This window comes from Sylvia atricapilla, chromosome 7 (genome assembly GCF_009819655.1).
Source record: "Sylvia atricapilla isolate bSylAtr1 chromosome 7, bSylAtr1.pri, whole genome shotgun sequence".
NCBI classification, from domain to species: Eukaryota; Metazoa; Chordata; class Aves; order Passeriformes; family Sylviidae; genus Sylvia; species Sylvia atricapilla.
Window position 1 is genome coordinate 5258379 of NC_089146.1, and position 23964 is coordinate 5282342.

A 23964-nucleotide genomic window follows, 5' to 3' on the forward strand; every position below is an offset into this window, starting at 1 on the left:
TTTATACGTGTTTTCTTAGGATGTGTCTTGGTCTTATGGAAACCACTGAATCCCCGTAATCCTATATTTTCCACAGCTGCATGGCTAAATCCTCCAGTGCTTCAGAAATTAGACATTCCCCATGAAGTTCTGCTTCTCTTAGGACCAAAGTTATTCTAGTTTTCCTTAATTATCTTGTCAACTTTTCCAGTGTACTTGACTTAACTCACAAACCATGAGTTTAAAACACTCTAAACCTGACACAAGTGGATAATAATTTCATATCCTTATATATTTCATTTAGACGCTCAAGTATTCTTTCAACAGCTTGACTGATTTAATCGTTCATTTAGAAAGCAATTTTACTTCCCAAATTCTGAAAGATACTTTAAAAATTTAAAATTTGAAAGCTTTGACAGTTGCTACAGGTCGTTCTCCCCAAGATTCTAGGAAGTGGCCTGTTGGGGTTTAGAATTCTCCTTTTTGTTTCTTTCCCTTAGAGGATGTTTTCCCATACGTTGCCTGGAGAAGATAACGACCAGGTACACAGGAGAGACAAAAGAAGTGGCCAAGCTCAGGGGAGGAGGGCACTTGGCTGCACTCCTCTTATCTGAGGGATTCTCTCGGAGCAGTGGAGATATCCCGAGGACTGCGCTGGGAAAAACGGGGCTGGGGCAGCTCCTGGCTCTCTTCTTCTCTCAGCATTTGGAGAGAGGCTGAGGCTGCTGTGGGGAGAGTTTGTCACCACTGCAGGGTTCTGTCTTCTGCTGCCTTTCTTCTACCGTGAATGGAGCTCTGCTCCTAAGAGCGGCCTTTGCCTTGGGACCTTATTAACACCCAGCCTCACCAAAGGGGTCCCTTCACCATCTGCTCGGGTGCCTCAGGGGAAACCCGGGGACCCTGAGCCCCTTTCCCGCCCGAGGGAGCCTCTCTCTGCTGCGTTAGGGAGCTCGGCTGCCACTGCCCAGCCCCGCCATTTCTCTGCCACTGCTCGGGGGTTTTTTTGCTACACTGCAGCCCTGCACCTGTGCCCTGCTGGAATGCCCTGTGGAGTTTGTGGAACCTCTTGTTTCCCGCTGTGAGTGAGCCCGCCGTGCCCCTCCAGCCCGTGCCCCATTCCCCCGCCGCCATCACGGGCCCCCTCAGGGCCGGCGGCACAGCGCCCCCTGGCGGCGCGGGGCCATCAGCGCACCGCCCGCAGCCGGCAGCGCCCCCGGCGGCCGGGAGCGGAACTGCAGCGCAGGGCGAGAGCGGCCCGAGGGCTGTGCTCTGCGCTGGCACTGTCACACACACCGGACACAACTGGTGTTCCTGCCCCACGGCCCTGCCTGAAAGCCCTTCATTCCAGTTAGAACAATCTGGGGGGAAGGGGGTCATATTTTCCATTCCAAGGGAGGTTCCCACCATCCTTAGCAGACATCTGTCTTTTAAACCAAGGCACCTCCAGAAGAGTAAGACTGAAATCAAGAAATTCTCAAGAAATCTCAAGAAATTCTACGTCAAGCTAATACAACGTCCCTAAAAACATCTTCCAAGTCACTGCAGTTCGGAAAGAAAAAAGTAATTTCAAAGTCAGTAATTCTGCATGCAGATTTTCCTTAGGATCCTGCTATTACTTTCTCTGTTGTGAGCAAAAAAAACTTCACTACAAAAGCCACCAGTAAAGGCCCTTCCTGCAAAAGCTGGAAATCAGTAACATTATTAACACGGCATCAAGATCCAATAATATTACTGAGAGACCAAAATAAGGTTAAAGGCATCAATGCAACATTCTTCTATCAAATCACAGGTTCTATGTTTATGCCTCCCTTTTAACAGCCCTCAGTCAAGGACTTGCTGCTCAGAATCTCTGCTGATAAACTCATGTATTCAAGACTCTCCAGAAATGTCATGTGAAAGCCCAGACATCAGAAACTTTCTTGAAACACCTAAAAAAAACCCCTGAAGACGAGTCTCAAAGGTATAAACACCAATTCCTACAAAGACAACAACTGGATTTCCTTTAAACCTAAGTTTTCCTCAGCCTCAAAACACAACCCACTTGCATTTACCATAAACCACAAATTGCTAATTCCACTAAATACATTACTCCGATGCTATTAAAAATGTCTACAAAATGACAAATCTGCAGAAGCTACTACACAATCACCAGGTTTATCATCTGAGGGTAATATTCACCATGATTTTTTGGGGCTTTGGGAGGTTACCCTCCTCTGGTCACAATGTAAAAAGCATTGTGCTTACAGAATTATCTCTATTTAAACTAATCTGAACCATGTTTTGCTGAAGATACATGTACTAATTACAAAACAGCAACATTAACTTCAAGTGAACTGTCATACTGTCCTTCTAGCCCAAAATCAGACAATGCTCTTTACACAGTAAAATTGTTATCAGGTAACAATTTTACTGCAGTCATTCTCCCAAATATGATACCCACTGATAAGGGCGACAAAGTAAGTTCTCAAGTTTTGCAGCTCATAGCTTCCCTCATGAAAGGCCATTGAGAACCTATTTCATGTGATGAACACAATTTTGATAGCATCAGTACTGCATGAGTCATCAATCTATCCCACAGTCCCCTTCCATCACCCCAGGGAATTATCTCATACCGATTCAGAATCTCTCTTTATTTTGCAGTGTCAAAACATTGCTTGTTTGAACACAGCAAGGCTACCTCTTGTCATGAGTCAGTTTATTGGGCTTCCCAAACTGCACCAGCTGCACCAACATGTGACTGAAGCCCTGCAGAGTACAGCATAAAGTGTCTATCAGTTCACTTCACTACTTACAAATATTCACTAAAGAAAGAAAAATCCTCCAAATACCCTTGTGGGTTATTACTAGTGCTGAATATTTTGGACAGAAGTGCATAAAACAAAGAAACCATAAACCCTCACTCTTTCCACAGTGAGGAAAAATCTGTTTGCAGCACAAATAGTGGCTAACAGGCCTTAACCCAAAAAGGGAAGAACTCAAATAAATGGTACAAGCAACTCTGATGCAAGAGCTTGCCCATGCAGTGAGGTGCTGTAGGGCACAGAAAACATGTAATGACCACAAGAACAAGTTGTCAGTTATTAGCTATTCACAAGTTCTGTATGTTTAAAAGTATTTTTAATTTTTTTCCCTCTGGATGCTGTCCAGGGAACACTGGTCCTGCCAGGAAGAAAGATCAGCAATATAGCAGTTGTGTAAGTACATACTCAGCCACTGAGTTTGTCAAATCTAATTTATATGCCTTCCATTTTAAATAAAAATACAAGACTATTTATTTCTTACTGTTATCTACCATTTTCTGGTTTCACTAAGCATTCTGCTACTCCTCCTCTGTCTCAAAACCAGCCTGTATTCACTTCATCCCAACTACCCTGCTACAACTCTGCCACACAGACTTATCTCACAGTTTAAGACCCATATAACTTGCTAGGATAAAAGTAACATATACAAGGATTTATGCACAGACATTTTTAACTTAAACTATGATTTATAATCTTAACAGTAATTTATGATTAGAATACTGAGCCACAGCTACAAGCAAATACAGAATATTTACGTCAAGGAAGGTTTTTGTAGTTTTGAGGGGGCTGTGCCACAAGTTACATTGTAAATAACAATGAAATAAAAATCAAATAAAAGGAAAAACACCTGCAAAAGGACAATATCCATAGTGGTATCTTTTGCAGATTTTCATCCCAGCCCCTGCCTCCTGTAAACACTTGTGCTACAGGTATTCCTAGTACCTGAAGTTCTTCTTTCAATTAGCAGACTCCAAACATTCTTAAGGGCATGTGAAAGAAAACACCTTCTGCTAGGACTGGAAGAGTCTCATTTGCTAATGGTCATTCTCGGGCACTGATAAATTGATGTGCTGAGGAAATCAAATCAGAGCCCTGTCAACAGCTGCTAAAACCCAAATCTGAAGAAAACTACGACTTTGCATTTATTCAGGCAATAGTTGCTGATACATTTAATCCTGGCTTCACAACCGTGAAAAGTCTAGAATCACAAATATGATTTGTTCCAACCACTAAGTTCATCAGAAGAGTTTCCTGTTTAAAAATACTCATTTTCTTAACATATTTCTTCATCTGTAGCACTACCATACTGGTTGATTACTATAAATCACACTTTAAAACAGACTGGTATATTCAATTATTTATGAAAAGTAACTCAAACTCTCTCTAATAAGGAGGCTGTACATGGAAAGTGAGCACAGGGACAACAGCACGCATTGCCTTGACCCCTGTGTTATTGCTCAAACTGCTTTGTCCAGCCACAGATCTGGATCTGACCACCACAGAATATATTCTTTCTCAGTTTCCCAAACTGCTCAAGGCAGACAAACACATGGCAAAAATAAAATACACAAACCCACAGCAGCCAAACTAATCCTGGCCTCACTGGTGTTTCTGTGTACACAATCAAGTGTGGCCCAGAAGTCAGCTGAGACTATGTAGAGTCAAACTGGGAGGACCTCCAGAGTGCAGCTCTTAACATGCCTCCACTAGACCAAGGCAGGGGAGGGGAGGCAGGGAGTAAGACCTCAAATTTCCTGCCAGGAGTGACTCTAGAGTCCATCTGCTTGACTGTTCAGAAGTTTCGAGGTCACAGATTTTACTACACAGACATCTAGCCCAAGGGCAGTAGAAAAAAGGCAAAGAGCAAGAATGAGCATCCCCAAGTGCAACCATTTTAATTCCTACAGCATGTACTACACAACCTCAACTAGCTGGTTTATAAAGTTTAGGCTTCTTAGTGATTTTTACATAGCAAATGAGAGCTTAGGTAAAGAAAAATGAAGGGAAAAAATCTTTAGTGAGCAGCCATCTCTCAAAACAGTGACTATTGTTTGCAAGCTGAAATGACTCCCACCAAATACAAATTATACACAAACATCTGAAATGAGAAACTTCAGTAATTTTGTTAGACAACACATAATTGCCAACAAATGTTTTGTGGTCTCAAGGCCTTTTCCTAACCCTACCACACTGTGTGCTTCCACAGCGTGGCCTGTCTGATGTGCTTTCTTTGCAACCACACATTCTGGCATTTTCTGAACACTTCTTACTTCTTATAATGTAAGGCAGAAATCTCATAATGTGCGACTCGGACAGAATTCCACCTTGATACACAGGCAGCTGGTACATATGGAGCTGAAGTCCCTCCAGTTATATCCAACCCACCTCCCAACACAGGTTTTCATTTCTCCATAAGCAAATAACTTCTCAAACACAATTTGATAAAATGATGAGTTGGCTGGTATTTTCCTTGTATCTGATGAATCCCAGATCTGTGGGACACAAACATACTGATTATGATTTATGGGACCTTTCATATTTCAAGTTCTAGGACAAAATGCTGCTACAATCAGCAAGTCCTACATTTCATTTGAGGCTGGATCCACAACAGATTGAAGGAACAGCCGTACAGATAAAGGCAGACGCTGAAAAAAATTATTTTGGGTATGGATTCTTGTTGCAGCTAAGCTGAAGTATTGGCATCCTCTTTCACTCTTCTGCCCTCAACCCAATCCAGCTCTGAGGCCATATGGCTATAAGTAGGAAAAAGGAAAAATGAAAAAAAAAATTAAAATTTGAGTCACAGTGAAATACAACAAAAAGCCAGGAAAAAGATTATTTGCATCTGTCTTCATAATATCACAACACCAGCTATTAGTATCTTTTCAGTGTTCATAAATAGCAAATCCTGCATGAGGCAGATTTTTGTCAGACATCACTGGCATCCTGCAGAACACTGAACAAAAACTTGCTGCTAGTTATGGGATGAGACCCAATTGGATTCACCAGGTGTTGGAATTCTCTTCAAGTTCTTAAAGGGATGTACACAGAGATAATCAAATAGAAATGTCTTGACCTTTAAAAGGTAACAACAGACATAGAAGATTAAGAGCTGCTCCTTTCTTCACTGAATTGAAAAACGCAGATAACCACTACGAGGCACAAGCCTCCATTCAGGAAAACAACAACAAAAATCCATAGAAGCTTAAAATCTTTGTATCCTGTGGAGTACTACTGGGGAAACAACACCTTGAGAAAGAAGAAAGGTCATAATAAAGCAGTGAGAATGTGACAGAAGGATATGATGATGATTTGGAGGCTTTAATTATTCAGTCACATTATTGGTCCCCTGAATTTTACATTGCAGAACTGCACAGGAAAATCATACACTCTATTTTGCTGCACATCATAGTGTGGTAACAGTTGGACTCCATTAACTCTGAGATCTTTTCCAGCCTAAACCATTCTATCATCTTTGAATTTGAGCCTGCAATCATCACGTCAAGAAAACTCAGGCGAATGCACCAAGTTTATGTTTCCTCGAGAGCTACAAATTTGTGCCAAGGAACTGCCAAATACTTTGATACTTATTCCAAGGTAAATACAAGGGTTCTTAATAACCAAATGACTGTCATGTAATCAAGAGAGACTGATATGTTTTCCTCCCATTTGCATACAGGTACATTAAAGTCTGTCTTTCAGCAAAAGAACTGGGTGATACATCTGTAACTCAGCTGTATGAAATGTCATCAAGTAGGCATCTTCTTTAGTCGAAGAGATGCCATAGCCCATCTTCAATGAAATCACATTTCAGAGGAATACTTTATTCCTTTCAAAAACTCAAACTAACCCAAAGGGAAAAAAATCTCCCCAACAGGATTTTAACTAGCAAATGGGAAAGAAAAAGTCACTTCATTATTTCAATATTTGGCAGAGCTTAATTTAGGTTTAGGGGAAGGATAGGGAGGTAGAACATAGGACAGTGTTCAATGCTAATTTTATAAAAGTCTATTTAATCCATAAATATGTGTTTATAATTCTAAGAGAAGCTTATTCTTGCACAAGAACACCCAGAAGAAAATTATTTTAATTTTTAAATTAATTTTCTTAATGTACAGATTGCCATCATACTTTTGTTCCTCACCAGGTGTTAACCTTCCTTGCCAAAGCCACGTATAACAGAATAACAAGACTTCTACTCAAACACAAGGAAGATATTAATTTAAACACTAGTTAACTACAGCAGAAATCCAAAAGATAACCAATAAAAGCCCCAACCACCTAACTGGTTGAGTATGAAATTCTGCTTTGATGCGAAAGGAAGCTGATGACCTAGCAATCCCAGTTTTCCTGGTTCAGAATCTTCTGTTTCCTCACAGCAATAAAGGTAACAGAATAGCACATTTAGTTCTTTTCTTCTGCAAGCCTTTAAGTGCATCCCCATCATTCTTAAGCTGGAAGCCAGAGCCCACAAAGTAAGACTGGATGTCCTCACTGCTCACCAAACTGTTTCATTAGAAACAGCTAAAGGTAAGAAGTGTAAGGATGCTCTCAGCTAAGACTAGATACCTTGCTTGTCTTCCTATGTTTTAGAAGGCAGGAAAGAAAAAAGAGAAGAGAGAGACAGCAGAATAACAATGATGAAAAATGAGTATGATGGGGGAGTGGGAATGAGAGGAAAAGGAAGGAACATTACAGATGAAAACCACTGCCAATTGTACAACAGTGCTTTCTAATATGGTTGTTAATATCTTAGATCAATTCAACAAGAGCCTCTTAACCAGCTTCTTATAACCTTCTAAAATAGAGGGGAGAATAAAAAAAAAAAAAAAAAATCTCCTCTGATCATCCAGTTCATCAGACATGGTGAAAAAAAGAAAATGGGTCAATTTGTTTTACCCTCCCAACGCAGAAAGGTTCTGAGGACTCTTGGCACCCAATGTGAGGCCTGAGGGGATTGAGAGGAAAGGGTGGAAAAGGAATAACAGTTCCTGGGTAACCTGTTTTTTGTGTGCTGAATACAGAAGCCTGGCTAAGGGGCACCATGTGGTCTAGCCTAGCCTGGTTTGGCTGGCACATGGCTGTGGCTCCAGGAAGGGGGAAAAAGGCCAACTGGCAGCACAGAAGACCAATCTGGGCTGCTGAAGAACGGCAGTACACTTCCACTTGGGTAAAGGAGTCACGTGTGGAAGTCTGTCATGTGGATGCCCATGACCCCAAGAGTCAGGGCAATGAGGAACAATAAAACAACGAACAGGTAGATCAGGCTGCAAAGATAAAGGTGTCACAGACAGATGTGGACTGGCAACACAAGGGAGAGTTGTTCCTAGCTCAGTGCTTCAGGCCACCAGGGCAGAGATGCCAACTTTAACTGGGAACGAGGCTGAGGAGCAGACTTAACCATGGACAGTATTTCTCAGGTTATCCATGACTGTGAGACATGTGCTGCCATCAAACAGGCCTCTTGGGTGAAGCCCCTATGGTATGGTGGGCAGTGGTCCAAATATAAGTATGGGGAGGCCTGGCAGATTGACTACATCACCCTTCCCCAAACCCGCCAGGGCAAGCGCTATGTGCTGACCATGGTAGAAGCCACCACTGGATGGTTGGAGACCTACCCTGTGCCCCGTGTTACTGCCCAGAACACACCATTACTCCTTGCAGAAACAACAAGTCCTGTGGAGACATGGCATCCCTGAGAGGATTGAGTCTGACACCAGGACTAATTTGAAGAACAGCCTTATCAACACCAGGGCTAGGGAACATGGCATTGAGTGGATGCACCATATTCCTTATCACGCAGCAGCTGCTGGGAAAGTTGAACGGTGCAAAGGACTGCTCAAATCACCTTGAGGGCACTGGGCAGGGAGACTTTCAAAAACTGGGAGCTGCATTTAGCAAAGACCACCTGGTTAGTTAATGCCACTAACTGAGCTGGACTGCCCAATCTGAACCTTGAGAACAACAGAGATAAGGTTCCAGTGGTACACATGAGAGGTGTCCTGGGAAAAAACGGTTTGGATTAATTCTGCCTCAAGCAAAGACAAATCCATCTGTGGAGTTGTCTTTGCTCAGGGACCAGGTTGCACCTGGTGATGCAAAAGGATGGAGAGACCCCATGCATACATACCTCAAGGGGACCTTGTTTTAGTGGTGAACTGCCTCTCACACTGTGCCTGTATCCAGATCTGGATGTATATTTGTATATAACTGGGGTAATCCATGTATTATATAGCTTAAAATTTCAAGTTTAATGTAACATGTTGGTAGGGGAAAAAAAATTCAGGGTGGATGATGCTAGAGGGTAGGGGTTTTTTTTAATTTTCTCTTGAGGAATTTTCTCCCATCTGCTGCCTAAGAGATAATAACGACCTGTACTTAAGTGAGATAAAAGATGTAGTCAAGGAGTGGAAAAGGTGCAGCTGGCTGTACTCCTCTAGCTGAGGGGGTTTTCTTTGAGAAGGGCGTTTGGCTGGGGTATGGGGAGCTGGGCTCAGCTCCTCACTTGCTCTGGGATCGGAGGGGACAGCCAGGTGCCCAGCCCTGCACAGGGTGTTAACTGCAGGGTGTTAACGTGTGAGAACAAGCTTTGAAAACTTACTCAGTCCCCATGGGCATTTGGAAAGCCCCAGGTACTAGCACACAATTAACAGTTTCTGTTGGAGAGCCCAGAAATTAAGCAAGAAAGGTGCTGCAGGTCAAGTTTCACCGACTGCCATCTGTCTCCCCAGTCACAACAGTTCTTCCCACCGACAACCTCAGATCATACGTATTTCCAAGGTTTCCATCACGGAAAACCACCACTTTAAGACCAGGAAAAACTTAACTCCTAAATACCATGATTTATCACAGGAAAAACAGGTGCAAGTGTGTGTGGGTGTCTCTTCCTCACACGATTTCACACAAAGAAATTTAATACCACATTAATCCTGTTGGTGTAACAAAAGGACCTAAACTTTTCAGCTCTGGCCACTACCTTTAAGTTTTATAAGAAAGGCATTCTCACAAAACAAATAAAAAGAGTTTTCTTTTATCAATTTATTGATTTACAAGCCAAACGAAACTAATCACAAAAAGTAATTGCTGAAGCATTTGCTAGAACATTTAATGTCAGACATTAAATACCTTTACTTTTTTCAAGAAATAGTTCAAAGCTGACATCTTCTTCCACTCACGAATTACCTGCACCACCTCAAAATGTGCCAAAAACCCCAAACCCTTGCAAAAAATCCCTAAAACTTCCTCGTCATACATACTTCTTCCTTTCTTAAAACGGAAATAAATAATTTGGATAAAAATCACATGAAGTCAGCTTTCAGTCTAGGCAGATGGAAACATTTGAAGGAGAACCAGAGCAACCAACCCACTGACCACTCCATGTAAATTGCATCCTTTGCCACTAAAGCTCTGCCAGACTCACAAGAAACCTATGAGCAATGTGGCAGGAAGCGGAAAATGCTCCTCCCCAAATCAACTGAGAAATATCTGAGGTTATAATATGGATGGCAAGCCACACGGAATACTTTTCTATCTCCAAACTAATCCTACAGCCTGTTTGATAGAAGTCTTTGAGAACAGTGTTCCCCATCTGTCAATTGGTGGAGTGACACAATAGATTTGAACTAGCAAAAAAATCTCTTCAGCCTTCTTACTGTAGGTAATCTCTGTTTGGAGTTCCAGCTTAGTTCACTAAATCACTAAGGTCAGAAAAGACCTCCAAGTTCACTGAGCCCAAAGTAAGGCCAACCTACAAACCCGTAGCAAACAGAAGAAAACCCAAATTCATATACCTAATGTTTCAAGCTGCAAAAATTCAGAAAATGTAAAATTCACACGCCAAACACCACCTCCTGCAGTTTTTATCCGGTTTTTACTGAACACAAAATCTGCGTTGTGCATCCAAACGGCCCAGACTAACTGGATCCAGACAGCAACAAGCACTAAAAATTTCCAAGAAAAAAACAAATGCAGTCACGTGTTCTGTAAGTCCCTGAGCTGCTGGCTGAGGGCACTGCCACCACCACCAGCCCTGGAAGACAAAACCAACACAAGGTGACACCAGGTCCTTGTTGCTACATGAACACATTACACAATTTTATCTTTGACTACTTCTACGTATCTTGTCCTTAGATGATCAAGGAGCAAGTGAAGCATCTATCTGCACAGATCACCCAGAAAAAGCAAAAAATCCCCCAATTCCAAAGTGCAATTCCAAAGTGTAACAAGGACATTTAGGTACATAAAAATACATACATATATATGATGCAATATCATCGAACAAGTACAGGCTTTAAAATGCACACTGATGTCCTTCCTACAGAATCTCCACTGCAGATAAAATTTTTTAAAGAACTGTTTATAACCTTAGTTCTCTTTCGGAGCAGGGAAGAAAAAAACCACACCAAACCTCCAAAACAAATCAACCAATCAACCGCAAAACACCAGTGTTTTATAGTTACTAATGAACAACCTGAAGTACTGGAGCTTCACAGCATCCCCATCATACTCTGACACAGATCCTGCCAGTCTGAGTAGGGAACTCTGCATCTTTCCATTACATCAGAAATCTGCAGAATCTTAGAGTCTTAAGATAAGCAAGCCTAGTCCACATCCATCAGCTGAAACTCAGCTTAGGTGCCAGGCACAGTCTCAGAACTGTCCTTATCTCCCCAAAAGGTTGTGGCAGATCTCTTAGTTTCCTTTAAAAGACTCACACTTTTTTTTTTTTAACAAGAAAGAAATTAGTGTCGATATAACAAAGCAACACAGCAGCATCATAATAGGGTTACTTTTTATCCCAACCTATTATTTTTCTAGTACACAAAGAATACGAACAATGTCAAGCAAGAGATCAGGATCTTGTAAAGCAGAAAGATTCCCCACAGTGCACATGACAGGAATGGTAGCATGAACTGGCATTCCATCCCCATCCAAAATTCTTCTCAGCTGAATGCTCTATTTAGGATTTTGAGTTGTCTTTATAAAGTAGCAATGTACTCGTGTCTCCATTCTTCTCTACACCTCAAACACTTCTCCCAAGTTTTGCTACGATCACCTGAAGCAAAATCAAAGGAGGAGATTAATCACCTTCCTGACTTATTTTTTACAGGTGAAAATAATGGAACCAAAGAGAACAGACATTATTCCTGCCTCATCACAACACACACACTATTTCAATTAACAAAGTATACAAACAAAGTAGAAAGGAACTTGCTCTCGTGTTTCTCCTTTTCTCTTTCTCCCTTCAGACTTCCTCTCAGATGATGGGAATATCCGCCCAAGTACTGACCTTCCCTAACTTGAGGCATATTCGGCTTAAGAAATCTTACATTGTTATTCCTTCCTCTCCAAGCAAGCAAGTTCTAAGCATTAAAGATGGAGGGCTCCATTAAAAGCTGCCCATGCAAACATCAAGCAATGGCAGGATATGAGCACGTAACATATTACCAGATGTTGAAGAACTACTTGAAATGCTTTCCAGTTTAGGAAAGACAGAAAAGGAGTTACATCTAAGCTCATAAACTGAGTCTTCAGAGTGATCAAGAAATTCAAGATCACATTTCCACCAGACCAAATCACTCCATTAATCCAGCAGCTACACAGCTGAATACACATCCCACATCAGACCCACAGCACCAGGACAGTGTGCAATCACTTCAGGCATCTCACAGGTTTAACACACTGCAGACCTACCTACAAAAAAAATACTTTATCAGTTAAACAAACACACAGGCAGGAACTACACAGCAGCGGAGCCAGCCCCAGGATATCCCTGCACATGTCAGCAGGCACACAGGAAGAACCACTGTACCCAGCACGGCCACAGAGCACACGGTACCAGTTCACATGCAGGAACTCATCTTGCACAGGGCATGCCAGGTACTGCTTCTGACTATGCCAGCAGACATGCAGCAACAGGTTACACTTGGACAACAGTCGCCCATCCTACACTTTTCCCCTGCCTCTGCACCAAAGCTTCCACACTGGAGATGATGACAGCAGACCTGTGAATAACTTCTGAAACCGTGACCTGAACCGGCAGCACATTTAGGTGAAAGAGCCCCAGTTTCGCCCACCTGAACCTGCTGATCTGAAAACTGCAACATCTGAGGAGCACACTGAATGCTCCTAATCCCAAAACCACAGATGGTATTAACAGGTTTTTAGTTCTTCTATTCAAGGGTGCAGCTTGACAGTGTAACTGGGGAAAATGCAACGAGCAGCTGCTCCCAGAACATGCTGCCTTTGTCACCTCTACCCCAGCATGCCCTCCTGCACCGTGTTTATACCTGCCTGTCTGCAGGACAGGCCACGCCAGAGCATCAGTATGCAAAAAATCCTTCCCCAGCTCTTTAACAGAGATACCACGACAAACACCCACAGGGATCGCAGAAGGGCTGTTATCACCAAACACTGACCTGGAGGTGGAAGGGATGTCTCCTTCTGGGGGCTGAAAACCCATGAAATGGTCACAGCGACTCTTTGCCTGGCACTGCATATTGTCACCTCTGGGCCCAACAATGTGCAGGGCTGCAGCCCCTCTGCTCTGGAGACAGGCAAGGGGAGCTGGGGCTGTTCAGCCTGGACAAAACTCTAAGGAGACCTCAGCGCCCCTTCCAGTGCCTGAAAGGGCTTTAAGAAAGCTGGAGAGACTTGGGACAAGGGCCTGGAGTGACAGGACGAGGGGAATGGCTTCCCACTGACAAGAGGGCTGGGTCAGATGGGATATCAGGAAGAAAATCCTCCCCGTGAGGGTGGTGAGGCCACGGCTGAGAAGCTGCGGCTGCCCCTGGATCCCGGGGAGTGTTCAAGGCCAAACTGGACGGGGCTCGGAACAACCTGAGATAGTGAAGGTGTCCCTGTCCACGGCAGGAGGATGAAACTGCGTGAGCTTTAAGATTCCAACCCAAACCGTTCTGCGGTTCTACAAAAAATGGAGCGAGCATCATCATATTCCTGCCTGTACACACAGTAAAGCACGAAAAAGTTGGAAATTAATGACAGATACAGACCGAGAGATTTAAGGTTTTAGCTACAGCTAGGAACAGACAGGAAAACTAAAATAAAATCGTCTTCCCAGAGTATCCAGCTGCACGCTAAGTGTCCGCCTGGAAGAGGTCCTGAGGGGCCTCCAGCCGGCGCGGGCCGCAGGGGCCGCGGGCGGTCGGTGCAGCCGCGGGGCCGGCGCAGGCCCGCCCGAGCCCGGCGCCGCCACCCGCTGCCGGCCCCCGGCCGAGGGCTGCGGCGGGAGCGGGGCCCGGCCCGCCGAGAACCGCGCCGGGGCCCAAGCCGCCGCCGCCGCCCCCAGACCCCTCAGCGACACCGCGTCCGGGCCGCCCGCCGCGGCCGCCCGCGGCCTTTCCTGCCCGTCACGGCCGGCCCCGCGGCCCCGAGCCCGGCCCCGCTCACCCTCCGACAGCTCCAGCTCCAGCTCGGCCAGGCTCTCGCGGACCTCGGGCGGCAGCGGCACGGCCTCCAGCGCGCAGCCCCCGCGCTCCGCCGCCATGGCGCGGGTGGGCGAGCAGCGAGCGGGCCCGGCGGAGCCACCGCCCAGCGCTGCCGCAGGTGGGGCCGGGGGCGGGCCGGGGGCGGGCGGCGCCGGTCCCGGGCCGGGAGGCAGCAAGGGGGAAGGAGGGAGGGAGGAGGTGGCGCCGGCCCCGCCGCCCCGCGCAGCCGCTGCCGCAGCCCGGGACCGGGCCGTGCCGCTGGGGAGGGGCCGCAGCACGGCCCGCCCGCTGCCGGGTGCAGCCGCCGCCCTGCTCAGGTTCCCTTTGCTGTCCTCACCTGTATCGCTGCCTTGGCACCTGCTGTGCTGGGGCCCCTTTCCTGAAAGTTCCGAAACTGCCCTTTCCCTCCCCACTTCTTCCTCGCCAGGGAAAACAGGAACTGTGGCCGAGCCCACGGGGCGCACCGGGCGTCCCAGGATCGGGCATGGACATTTTCATTGCACAGAATTCCACAGCGAGAGCCTGGATATAAAGTGGTGCCTGGGACTACATAAAAGAAAAAAAAATTAAAAAGAGTGTCTTTTCTAAAGCCAACCACCTCTCCAAGGGCAGCAGAGAGCAGCAGGAAGCGTTTGGGTTGGAGGCTGTGTTAAGGCAGTAGCTTGTCCCTGTTCAGCTGTCCAGGGATGGTGAGTGTGTGGCAGGGCAGCAGAGTCTGATGTCCTGGCATTCCTGCAGCCTCGCAGAGGCTCGGGCAAAGGCAAATCCAGGACCTTGCCCGCGGTCCTGACCACCCCAAACTAATCTCCCAGTAGCAACTTTCCTAGAACTAGAAAACAGGGAAATCTGGGGAGTAGCCTTCTGCCACCAACTGCTTCTGTCCAAAGCACCGGTCCTGTTGGGGATCATTGGGTTCATGTTGGGGCTTCCGATTTCACTGCTCACATTACTGAGGTCAACACAGCACAGGAGAGCTTCAAATGTCACTTGTGCTTCCACCAACCTTCAGAAAGCTCTCTGTGGGTATCAGGGAACACAGTACCTGTAGCTCAGATGCTACTGCGTTGGATTCCTTTGATGCCTTAAGTTTTAGCTTTCATGTTTTCCAGATTTTGTACTGCATACGTGTATAACTCTGAATTTCATATGAAGTGTTAGCAAGTTCTTCTCACAGTTTAGTTACACAAAACAATCCTTTTCCAGCCCCCAAAAACCAAGGACACGATTGCAGCTTCAGCCCCAGAAAGTACAAACAGCAAATTGAGGAGAGCAATCTGGGAGGATGGGACTTCCTAATCTGAGACTGTAATTGGCCAAATACCCCCAACATGTAAATGGACCAAAACTCGTAAAAGTGTTAAAATTGTTGTCGTGTTGTCCACCTTGGGTGTAGCCTCGGCCGGGGTCTTGTACTGCCCAAGGTGCATCTTTTGAAGGCCTTTTAATAAATACCAACTTTATTCCTTTAACAATGCCTAGCCTCTGTTGTAGGTACCCTCTCAAGGCATCATTTCTTTTCTGAACAGGAGGCTGCAGCACTTGCCCCTAACCCCCATGTCCTACCTGTGTTCCTGGAAACAGTGCCTGCCCAAGGAGACTCTTGGAGGGCCGTATAGAGAGGAGGTGAGGCATGGAACCACTGACTGCCACAGAAAAGTTCCTCTGATTGCAGAACCCTGCATATTCTGGGACATAAAAAAGCTCCATCAGATTGAATTAAAAATGTGCCAATGCAAAGCTAAATTCCCTGGAAACAGAACTGATCCCTAGGATGTGCCAACTGTCCTTTAAAGGAATTGTCTACCTAGAAGTGCCAAATTTTAAAGCAAGGCATTCATTTGGATTTGCAGAGTCAGTACTGACTGGCTAACTCTGAGCACAGGCCCTCAGGCCTCACAGCCCTCCTGCTCACACTCACCACAGAACATCCAGCTGTGAATGTTTTATTAGACAATGGATTTAGTGCCAGTTCTGAACTCAGGTCCACAAATGCATTGTTCCCAAAAGCGGATCAACTCGTGCCATGCTAAGCAAAAAGGGCACCAGCACCATTCGGTGTGTGCAGTCTGACAATGTTGCATCGAGTGTTAGGACTCTTAGAATCTGATTTTTAAAAGAAATATGACAAAGTCACTGAGCCAGCTTAAACTTAGTTCAAGTTAGTTTAGAACTCTGGACAAGTTAAGTTACTTTTGCCAAGCTTTTACACCAAATCAAGTATTGTTTGTTCACAGCTCTCTTAAATTTATGCCCAATCAGTTCAAGGGCTCTTCTATAGCTGTCAGGGGGTAATAAATCTTGTACATGTGCCAAGATCTATCTCTACCACATTTTTTTTTCCAGAGAACCAAATGGTGATCCACCTGACAGATAAATATGAGTTTACCAAGACAACAGTAGTTAAGTAATAAAACAACCTCAGATGAATGCCAATATATAATTCTCAATACCCAGTAGAGAAAAATCTTTTAATAGGCTGCAGCAGAACAATTTGCTTCCAAAAGAAATTTTTCTCAGGCTCCAAAGTTAAACACCGCATCTGCTTCAAAGGTCGAGATTTCACATTTCCAGAGGTTTAAAATATTCTGGTATTATAATTCTTCCTATGCCTTTTCTAAGGACATTTAGAAATATCACAGAAAAGTCTTTTTCAGCATGATACTTGGATCTCTCTCATTTTTGCACTGAGCTATTTGATTGGAAATGGGTGTACCACCAGAGCACCTTTTTCTTCTCCAACTAGCAACTTTACAGACATTTGAAACTGCCCACCTGAAGGTAACTACAACACAGGATACCAGACAGAGGCAGGATCACTTACATTAGACGTAGATAGAGTTCACAGGTTTAATTTGGTATGTTTTGCCAAAAATTCATAGAGTTAAACAAATTTATGGGCCATTCTTTGAACTAGAAGAATGAAGCTAAAAGTACCCAGAATAAATAGGACAGACAGACTGAGGAAGGAGTTCTATATTAAAAAACCAGATGAGCAAACCCTAAATTCATAGAAGGCTACAGGTATCTTTGATATTTTTGAGAGTATCTGAGCTATTCCTTGAATTGGAATGATCCTACAGCAATATTAAAACCTCAACAATTTTAGGAACAGCAAAAGAAATAAATAGGTATGATAAAAATAAACAACCACACAATGTAAGAATTCACTATTAAAATGCCATTTTAATAACTTTTTTTACAAGGAATCCACCAATACACTATAGAAAAATAAACACCACAGAGACTTTTTGCAGCTTACAATACAGCGATGCAGGCACACTTCAGCTGTTGACTTAATTTCACGTGAGAATGCAAAACATTGTCCTTAGTGAAAAGTAAGTCCCTCTTAAAGTACTAAAATAGAATAAAAGAAGTCATATAAAAATCTGCTTTAAAAGCACTGCCCTTGATTCAGTTGCATGGGAGATTGCAAATGCGTCTGTCGAGTGAGGATCAACTCAGAGGAAGCAGAACTTGCTGGACAGATTTCATAGTGTTCTCATCACTTTTTTAGGTTTCTCTGATGAGGTGAACCTAGCACTTGCCCTAAATTAAAAAAAAAAACAGATTGATATTAGAAAACTGCTTGTGTTATGAAGCAACAGTGTACAATTAGCAGCATGGTATTTCCTTTAAAGCACTTCACATGAGCTACACTGAAAGCAATTGCAATTTTCACGAGCCACCTAGGAGCAATCTCAAACAGGATTTGAAAGCCTAAAACTCTGCCAAAGCAAATCTTCATACCCTGGGACCAGTGCTCCATCACAGGCCTGCTTTACCCCCACTGACAGCTCACTTCTGCCATTCCTGTGGCAATTCTTTAGGACATCTACTCAGCAAGGTCTTGCCACTGAGTAGATGCCCTAAAGTTCATCTTAGTTCATTTGGCTGACAGCACCAGTCTGTAATGCCTGGATATTATTGTCCTGGTGACATGGAAATGACAGGAATTACATGCACTTCTCACAGAAGTGCTGTTCATGGTGTCCCAGCTGTGGAATACGTATTCCACACTTGGACTGAAGCAAAATGTGTTACTTCCATAAAGGCTGCCAGGTTTCAAGTCTAAAATCTGTTTATCTACCTGTATCAGCCATGCAGCTGCAGTATTTGGGAAAATACCCCAAACAAACCAACCAACCAACCCAAAAGAGTCATGGTAGTTTCTAGCTAAAGTCCTGCTGAGAACAATGTGAAAGTTCCAAAACTCTTCAGGATTTCAAGATGATGTGCTTGCAGTTGGCGAGTTCCTCCTTAGGACAAAGTTTTTCTCTGCTACAACCAACATGTAACAAGACGAGGTAATTAGACTAATTAACCTAAGTAATTTCGGTCTAGAGATTTGGTGGAACTGTTTTAAACAGCAAAGCTAAGTACCATTACAACCCTTCGTGTGCTCTTTCATAAATCTTAGAGCTAGCTAGATGGCTCTATTTACCAGGCTTCAAATCTTTTTTTAAAATCTGTTATGAACATAAGGGAGTGATAAATAAGGGGAGCATTACAGTTTGTGCTGCAGAGAGAGCCCTGCTCAGCTATTACAACAGCTATGTTTGACTTTAAAGCAAATTAACTCTATACACAGCTTCATTTAAATTGCAGCACTTGCTTGTTTAGACTTGGGAACAGGATGGGGACAGAAATCACATGAAATGATTCAGTCTTCTCTCTTTCACAATGAACTTAGAGAAATGCCACACTTGGTGTAGTTTTAGATATGATTCAGAAAGCTTTCCTTTCAGAGACTTAGTTGTTACCCCAATAATGATAATTATTCTTTAAAATGGTGCTCTTTATTGGCAATGTGTACAAAGAAAAGCAGCCCAGGCTTGCAGGAGCTGTGAGGGGTAGGGAGGTGGCTCTTACCTGGCTGCCCCCCTTGCAGCCTTTGCTGAATCATCTCCAAGCGATGGATGTACTCTGTAATTGACTGTTCAGGGTCCTGAGGTGCCACAAGGGACTTGTCTGGAGCTGCACTCGGGGACGGATGCAATCTTCAAAAGAAAACAAAGGATCTTCTCCTTCTCATGCTATACTTTCAAATATATCCAGGAGTTACATTCATATAGCCAGAAATTCTGGGCAGAGAAAACTGGAACTACCACCACCCCTTCCATCTGTACAGCTGTTCCTGGAAACAAGAGCAGCAACAGGCTCCTTTAGCCTGCTTTGGTTCCACATCAGACCTGAGGCACCACTAATCCAGTCACACTGAGCACCAGTCAGGGCTGCTGTTATTAATATCCCATTCCATATCATACAGGTGGCTTTTCTTAGCAGGGCTGTCAGAAACAGACACATGCCACGACAGAAGAATAGGGTGGGGTAGAATTAAGTCTTTTGGAAGCGCTTGCAGGTCTCAAACTCTCCAAAACATTTGGATAAATTCCATGCAAACAACAAGACTACCTGGCTGTTTGTGACAAGCACAGCCCTCCAAACCACTCAGCAAAGTTAAAAAACCCCTACAATAATTTGAAGCATCTGCCATCTTTGCAGACTGACCTGCTGTGTGAGCGGGAGGAGGAGCGTGGGGAGAGGCTCGTGAACCTTGCAGCACAGCTGGTCCTGTGGCACTGCCCTGTGCCCCTGTCCCGGGTGGGGGGAGAGCTGACAGGGACAGCTGGGGACTGTTGCTCTTTCAGGACTTCTGTTCTAGCACCAGAGGCTGTGGCAAATATGAAGGGTTAAAAAATATGCACTAGGAACCATTGAGAACAGGATACTACAAACACATCCAATAAACCCAAAAAATGACAGCAGAGTATGCTTCAGTTTGGTTTTAAGTGCAGGTGTAAGTATTTAATATAAGTGTTAATATAAGTATATTTACCTTATAAATGCAGGTAAATACACTTTCTACAGCTAACTCCTTTTTTTGTTTGTGTGGGTTTTTTTTGTTCTAGCCATATTTAACAGAATTGTTATTTCTACCTCAATTTGTATTGAGGTAGAAAGTTCAGCATTTGAGGATTCAAGTTGCATAGGAATCATACTGCAGTGGGTTTATGTACAAAGGTGGTGCTTTCTTTTAAAGTAAGTATTTCTAGCAACTTAGAAACAGTGAAAATTACATAGTACCAGGCAATGAAAAATACACCATTTAATCTGAATTTTGTTTAGCATTGAAAAGGCACAAGTAATGAAATATTTTACATTAAGGGCAACAGTTCCCCAATATTGGGTGCTGCATTAAGATGTTTGTTAGAATTCTTACAAAGGCCCTCATCAGTAACTCAAAGGAACATTTAAGTGTTCCTCAAGTAACTCAAGTCTTTATTGACCTGCATCAGAACATCTATCCATCTGCTCTACAGTTTTTCCCACTTTGGTTTTGTTTTTAAATTAAACACATCACCGAAGAGAAATCACAAAGAAAACAATGTACTTGTCCAAACACATACCTGTGTTACCTCCTGTACTGTGAGAAAGGCTTTCACCCTGTGTGCTCTTTCTACCAACTTTGTTCCACTTCTTCACCAAAAACTTTAACCTTGGTAAGAAAACAAATTTGTAGAAGCATTAAAAATAAGCAGAAATACATTAAATATTAATATTATTTGTTGATTTGGAACCTGTTAAGCTACATAAGGAATAATTGTTGTGGGAATGACAGGAGAATTCTTCAAATTCAGTCTTTGGAATGCTGGTTAGCCCATTTTACCATGCGATGATCTTTGAACTGCTGAAAAGATTTGATTGCTTTGGTTCTGCTCCTCATCTCCAGAGAGCTCTTCCTACCTGAGAGGAGGAGTTTGGAGTCCTGCAGCCTTGGCTGTTATGATGGTATTCATGTCAAAGACTCTGTGTCATCTCCTGATGGAAACTTCCTAGTAGTCATTTTAACTAGACAACAAAATTGCTCAGAAATAACCACCTATTACATTTAAAACTACTTTTCTTCATTAAATGGGCTTAAAGCCTATTTGGACTTCAGTTTGTAATGCTGTGCACTGGTTCCCAAATATACTGCAGCTAGGTATCACACAAGTAGCTTTTTCCTAGAATAAGGAATGGTTCAGGCTGGAGGGGATCCTAAAGAAGCCTACCTTGTTCCATCTTCGTGCCATGGGCAGGGACACCTTTCACAATCCCAGGCTGCTCCAAGCCCTGTGTAACCTGGCCTGGAACATCCCCAGGGATGGAGCAGCCACAGCTCCTCTGTGCCACCTGTGCCAGGACCTCATGACTCTCACAGGGAAAAATTCCTTCCCAATATCCCGTCTAACCCTGCCCTCTTCATCTTACAGACATTTTTTACAAATCTTTAGTACAGATAAACCTCAGCTAACAAGTCATGCTTGAACCAGTTCTGGAGATTGCTTCTGCTTACTACTAATGAAGCCACAGGAGCTATAAAAAATTTAAGTTTCCAAGAAAACATGACATATAAGAGACAGGGAGTGTTTTGGCTTTACCTTGAGATGGCAATGATGGCTCTGGCTGCACATCTGAACTTGGTGAAAGGCCGGGAGTGTGATGCAGAGAGCTGCAGGTCCACAGGTGAGGGATAGATTCCCATGCGGGCAATGAGAGAGAGAGTTGCTTGCTCACAGTCCTGAAACCCACCAAGCAGCAGCAGCAGGTATTTCTTCTGATAAACCAGAGCCTTTCTAAAGCTCTCTGCTCGAATGTACTTCCGATATAATCTCTGTAACTGTAGAAAGAAAAAAAAATAAATTAAAAGGTGCTCTTTTTTTTTTGTTGTTTTTGTTTTTGTTTTTTTTGTTTTTTCATAGTTATTGTTGCAAAAACCCAGCCATAAACAAGGTGTCTTCAGGTCAAATGTCCAGACTGAGGACACAAGGGCAGCTAAAATAATTCTTTACACTGCTAAAACCCACCCAGATTTGGAGTGTCAGACGTCTTTAAATCTTCTGAATGTTTTCAAACAAAATTGTCATACTCAAAACTTGGAAACAGTTTAACTCTTTAATAAAGAAAATACATCTGCTTAAAAAAATATATATTAGCCAGAAAGCATGGTGGGAGAGATGCCTGTAAGATATGATTTCAATCAAAGTGTCAGAAAAATAAAAAGTATTTAAGATTAATCAGCAGAGATTAAAAATGAGTGTTTTCTATTTTCATGCTTAGACAAGAAATCCAAGTCTCCCTCTCATTTAAAAGTGGAAAGAAATTCCAAAGATCCAAATTACTTTTGATGCAAGTTCCTGTCTAACAATGAGAAAGTTCCAAAGAAACTGGTCTGATGAGGTACATATGGGGAAAGTTTCTAATTTAAAATAATACATCAAACTGTTAATCTAAAAAACGAATCTTCTAAAATAGCAACAGAAGATTACAGCAGTAAGTGAAAGATAAATGCCATAATCTGAGAGATCCTTTTTTTCCTCAGCAGATCAGGCTGAAATGATAGCTCCTGTCTCTCCAAGCTCCAGAGAGCCCCTTTGCTGGCTATCCCCATGATTTTACCTTAGGATGGGAAGTTTCTGCCACTGGTTTGTTTTCAATTTCAGCATTGGCTTTAGCCAGCTGGGCTTCTGCCTGTTTCAGCATGTTCTGCAGCGTGTTCCTCTCTCGTTGCCAAGCCTCTCTTTCCAGCTCTTGAACAGGGTCAGCATCACCTGTAGATCTCATCTAAAACAGAAACCTAAAGGAAGTGAGTCACAATGGGTTTTGCACATTACTTCCACAACCAAACATCTCAAACTGAGTAATAGCCCAACTTGATGACAAATGAAAACATAGTAACAATGAGCCTGAAAACCAGCAATGGTATTCAGGTGTTGAACAGCAATGGAAAACTGAAATGCATAAAAAGCCCTTCTGACTTTCATGTGACTTCCTTCTACATCCAGAGGCAGCACAGAAATAGTGAAAATGTCTGTGTACATGCAGATACAAGTTGCACATAAAACAAAAACAACCTGTGAAAAATTCTGAAAAATGACACATTCAATTCTGAGTCTGTTGTCCAGAGAAGCTGTGGCTGGCCCATCCCAGGAAGTGTCCAGGGTCAGCCTGGACAGGACTTGGAGCACTCTGGTCTAGGGAAAGTGTCCCTGCCTGTGGCAGGGGGTGGAACAAGATGGGCTTTAAGGTCCCTTCCAGCCCAAATCATGCTGTGATTGTGTGAAATTGAGTTTTGTGATAAGTCATCTCTTGTAGGAATGAGACCCAAGACTTCAGCTCCAATTCTCCATGAATTCTGTCTTCATAAGCCTCTTTGTATCCAGTACAAATTTACTGGTCATCAGTTACATCAGTGCACAATGCAGTAGATCACAAAATAAACAGATGATTTTTTTAAGGTGGTTGATGTTTTATCCCTTGAAATAAAATCTATTAGAGAAGCCAGTACAAACAACTGACCCTCTCCTAGCAACTTATTTCAGTACAATCTGTAATATCTGAAAGAGTTCTACATGACTCATTTACGTCCTTGACTTCTACTGCACCATTTGGCAGCTGATTGACCAGACAGCTCCATTTGGCACAGATTTTCCAAGCTGACATTTTGCCAGGTTCCCTGTCTGACACTCCCCAATTTATTGCAGCTCAAGGGGGGAACAGCAGAAAATTCCTTTGGTCTCCTGAGCATGTGGTTCAGTTCCTTAAAGGAAGGAGAAATTCAGGGAGGAGACTGAAGGAAACAGTGATTCTGGGAAAATAAAAATAAATCAAAGCCTGAAAAGAGGGCAGAGAGGAGGGATTGTTTGTGCCCACAAAAGAAAAGCTATCGAGGTGGAGATTTTGCCCCTAAGCTCTAG

General features: G+C 43.5%; 2 protein-coding genes across 11 annotated transcripts in view; both read right to left on the reverse strand.

Moving 5' to 3' along the window:
- DIP2A (disco interacting protein 2 homolog A) overlaps window positions 1–14350 on the reverse strand; it is a 79521-nt gene extending 65171 nt beyond the window's left edge. For all 3 annotated transcript variants that reach the window (XM_066322479.1, XM_066322478.1, XM_066322480.1), the window contains exon 1: window positions 14190–14350. In XM_066322479.1, the coding sequence (XP_066178576.1) occupies window positions 14190–14286 (97 nt within the window). In that variant the 5' untranslated portion in view covers window positions 14287–14350. The remainder of the gene's footprint in view (window positions 1–14189) is intronic.
- Window positions 14351–17390: 3040 nt separating this feature from the next.
- The window catches only part of PCNT (pericentrin), a 70950-nt gene continuing 64376 nt past the window's right edge, over window positions 17391–23964 (reverse strand). For all 8 annotated transcript variants that reach the window (XM_066322484.1, XM_066322483.1, XM_066322485.1 and 5 more), the window contains 6 exons: window positions 22667–22831; window positions 21649–21887; window positions 20635–20723; window positions 19736–19898; window positions 19097–19224; window positions 17391–17773 (listed from right to left, as the gene is read on the reverse strand). In XM_066322484.1, the coding sequence (XP_066178581.1) occupies window positions 17730–17773; window positions 19097–19224; window positions 19736–19898; window positions 20635–20723; window positions 21649–21887; window positions 22667–22831 (828 nt within the window). In that variant the 3' untranslated portion in view covers window positions 17391–17729. The remainder of the gene's footprint in view (window positions 17774–19096; window positions 19225–19735; window positions 19899–20634; window positions 20724–21648; window positions 21888–22666; window positions 22832–23964) is intronic.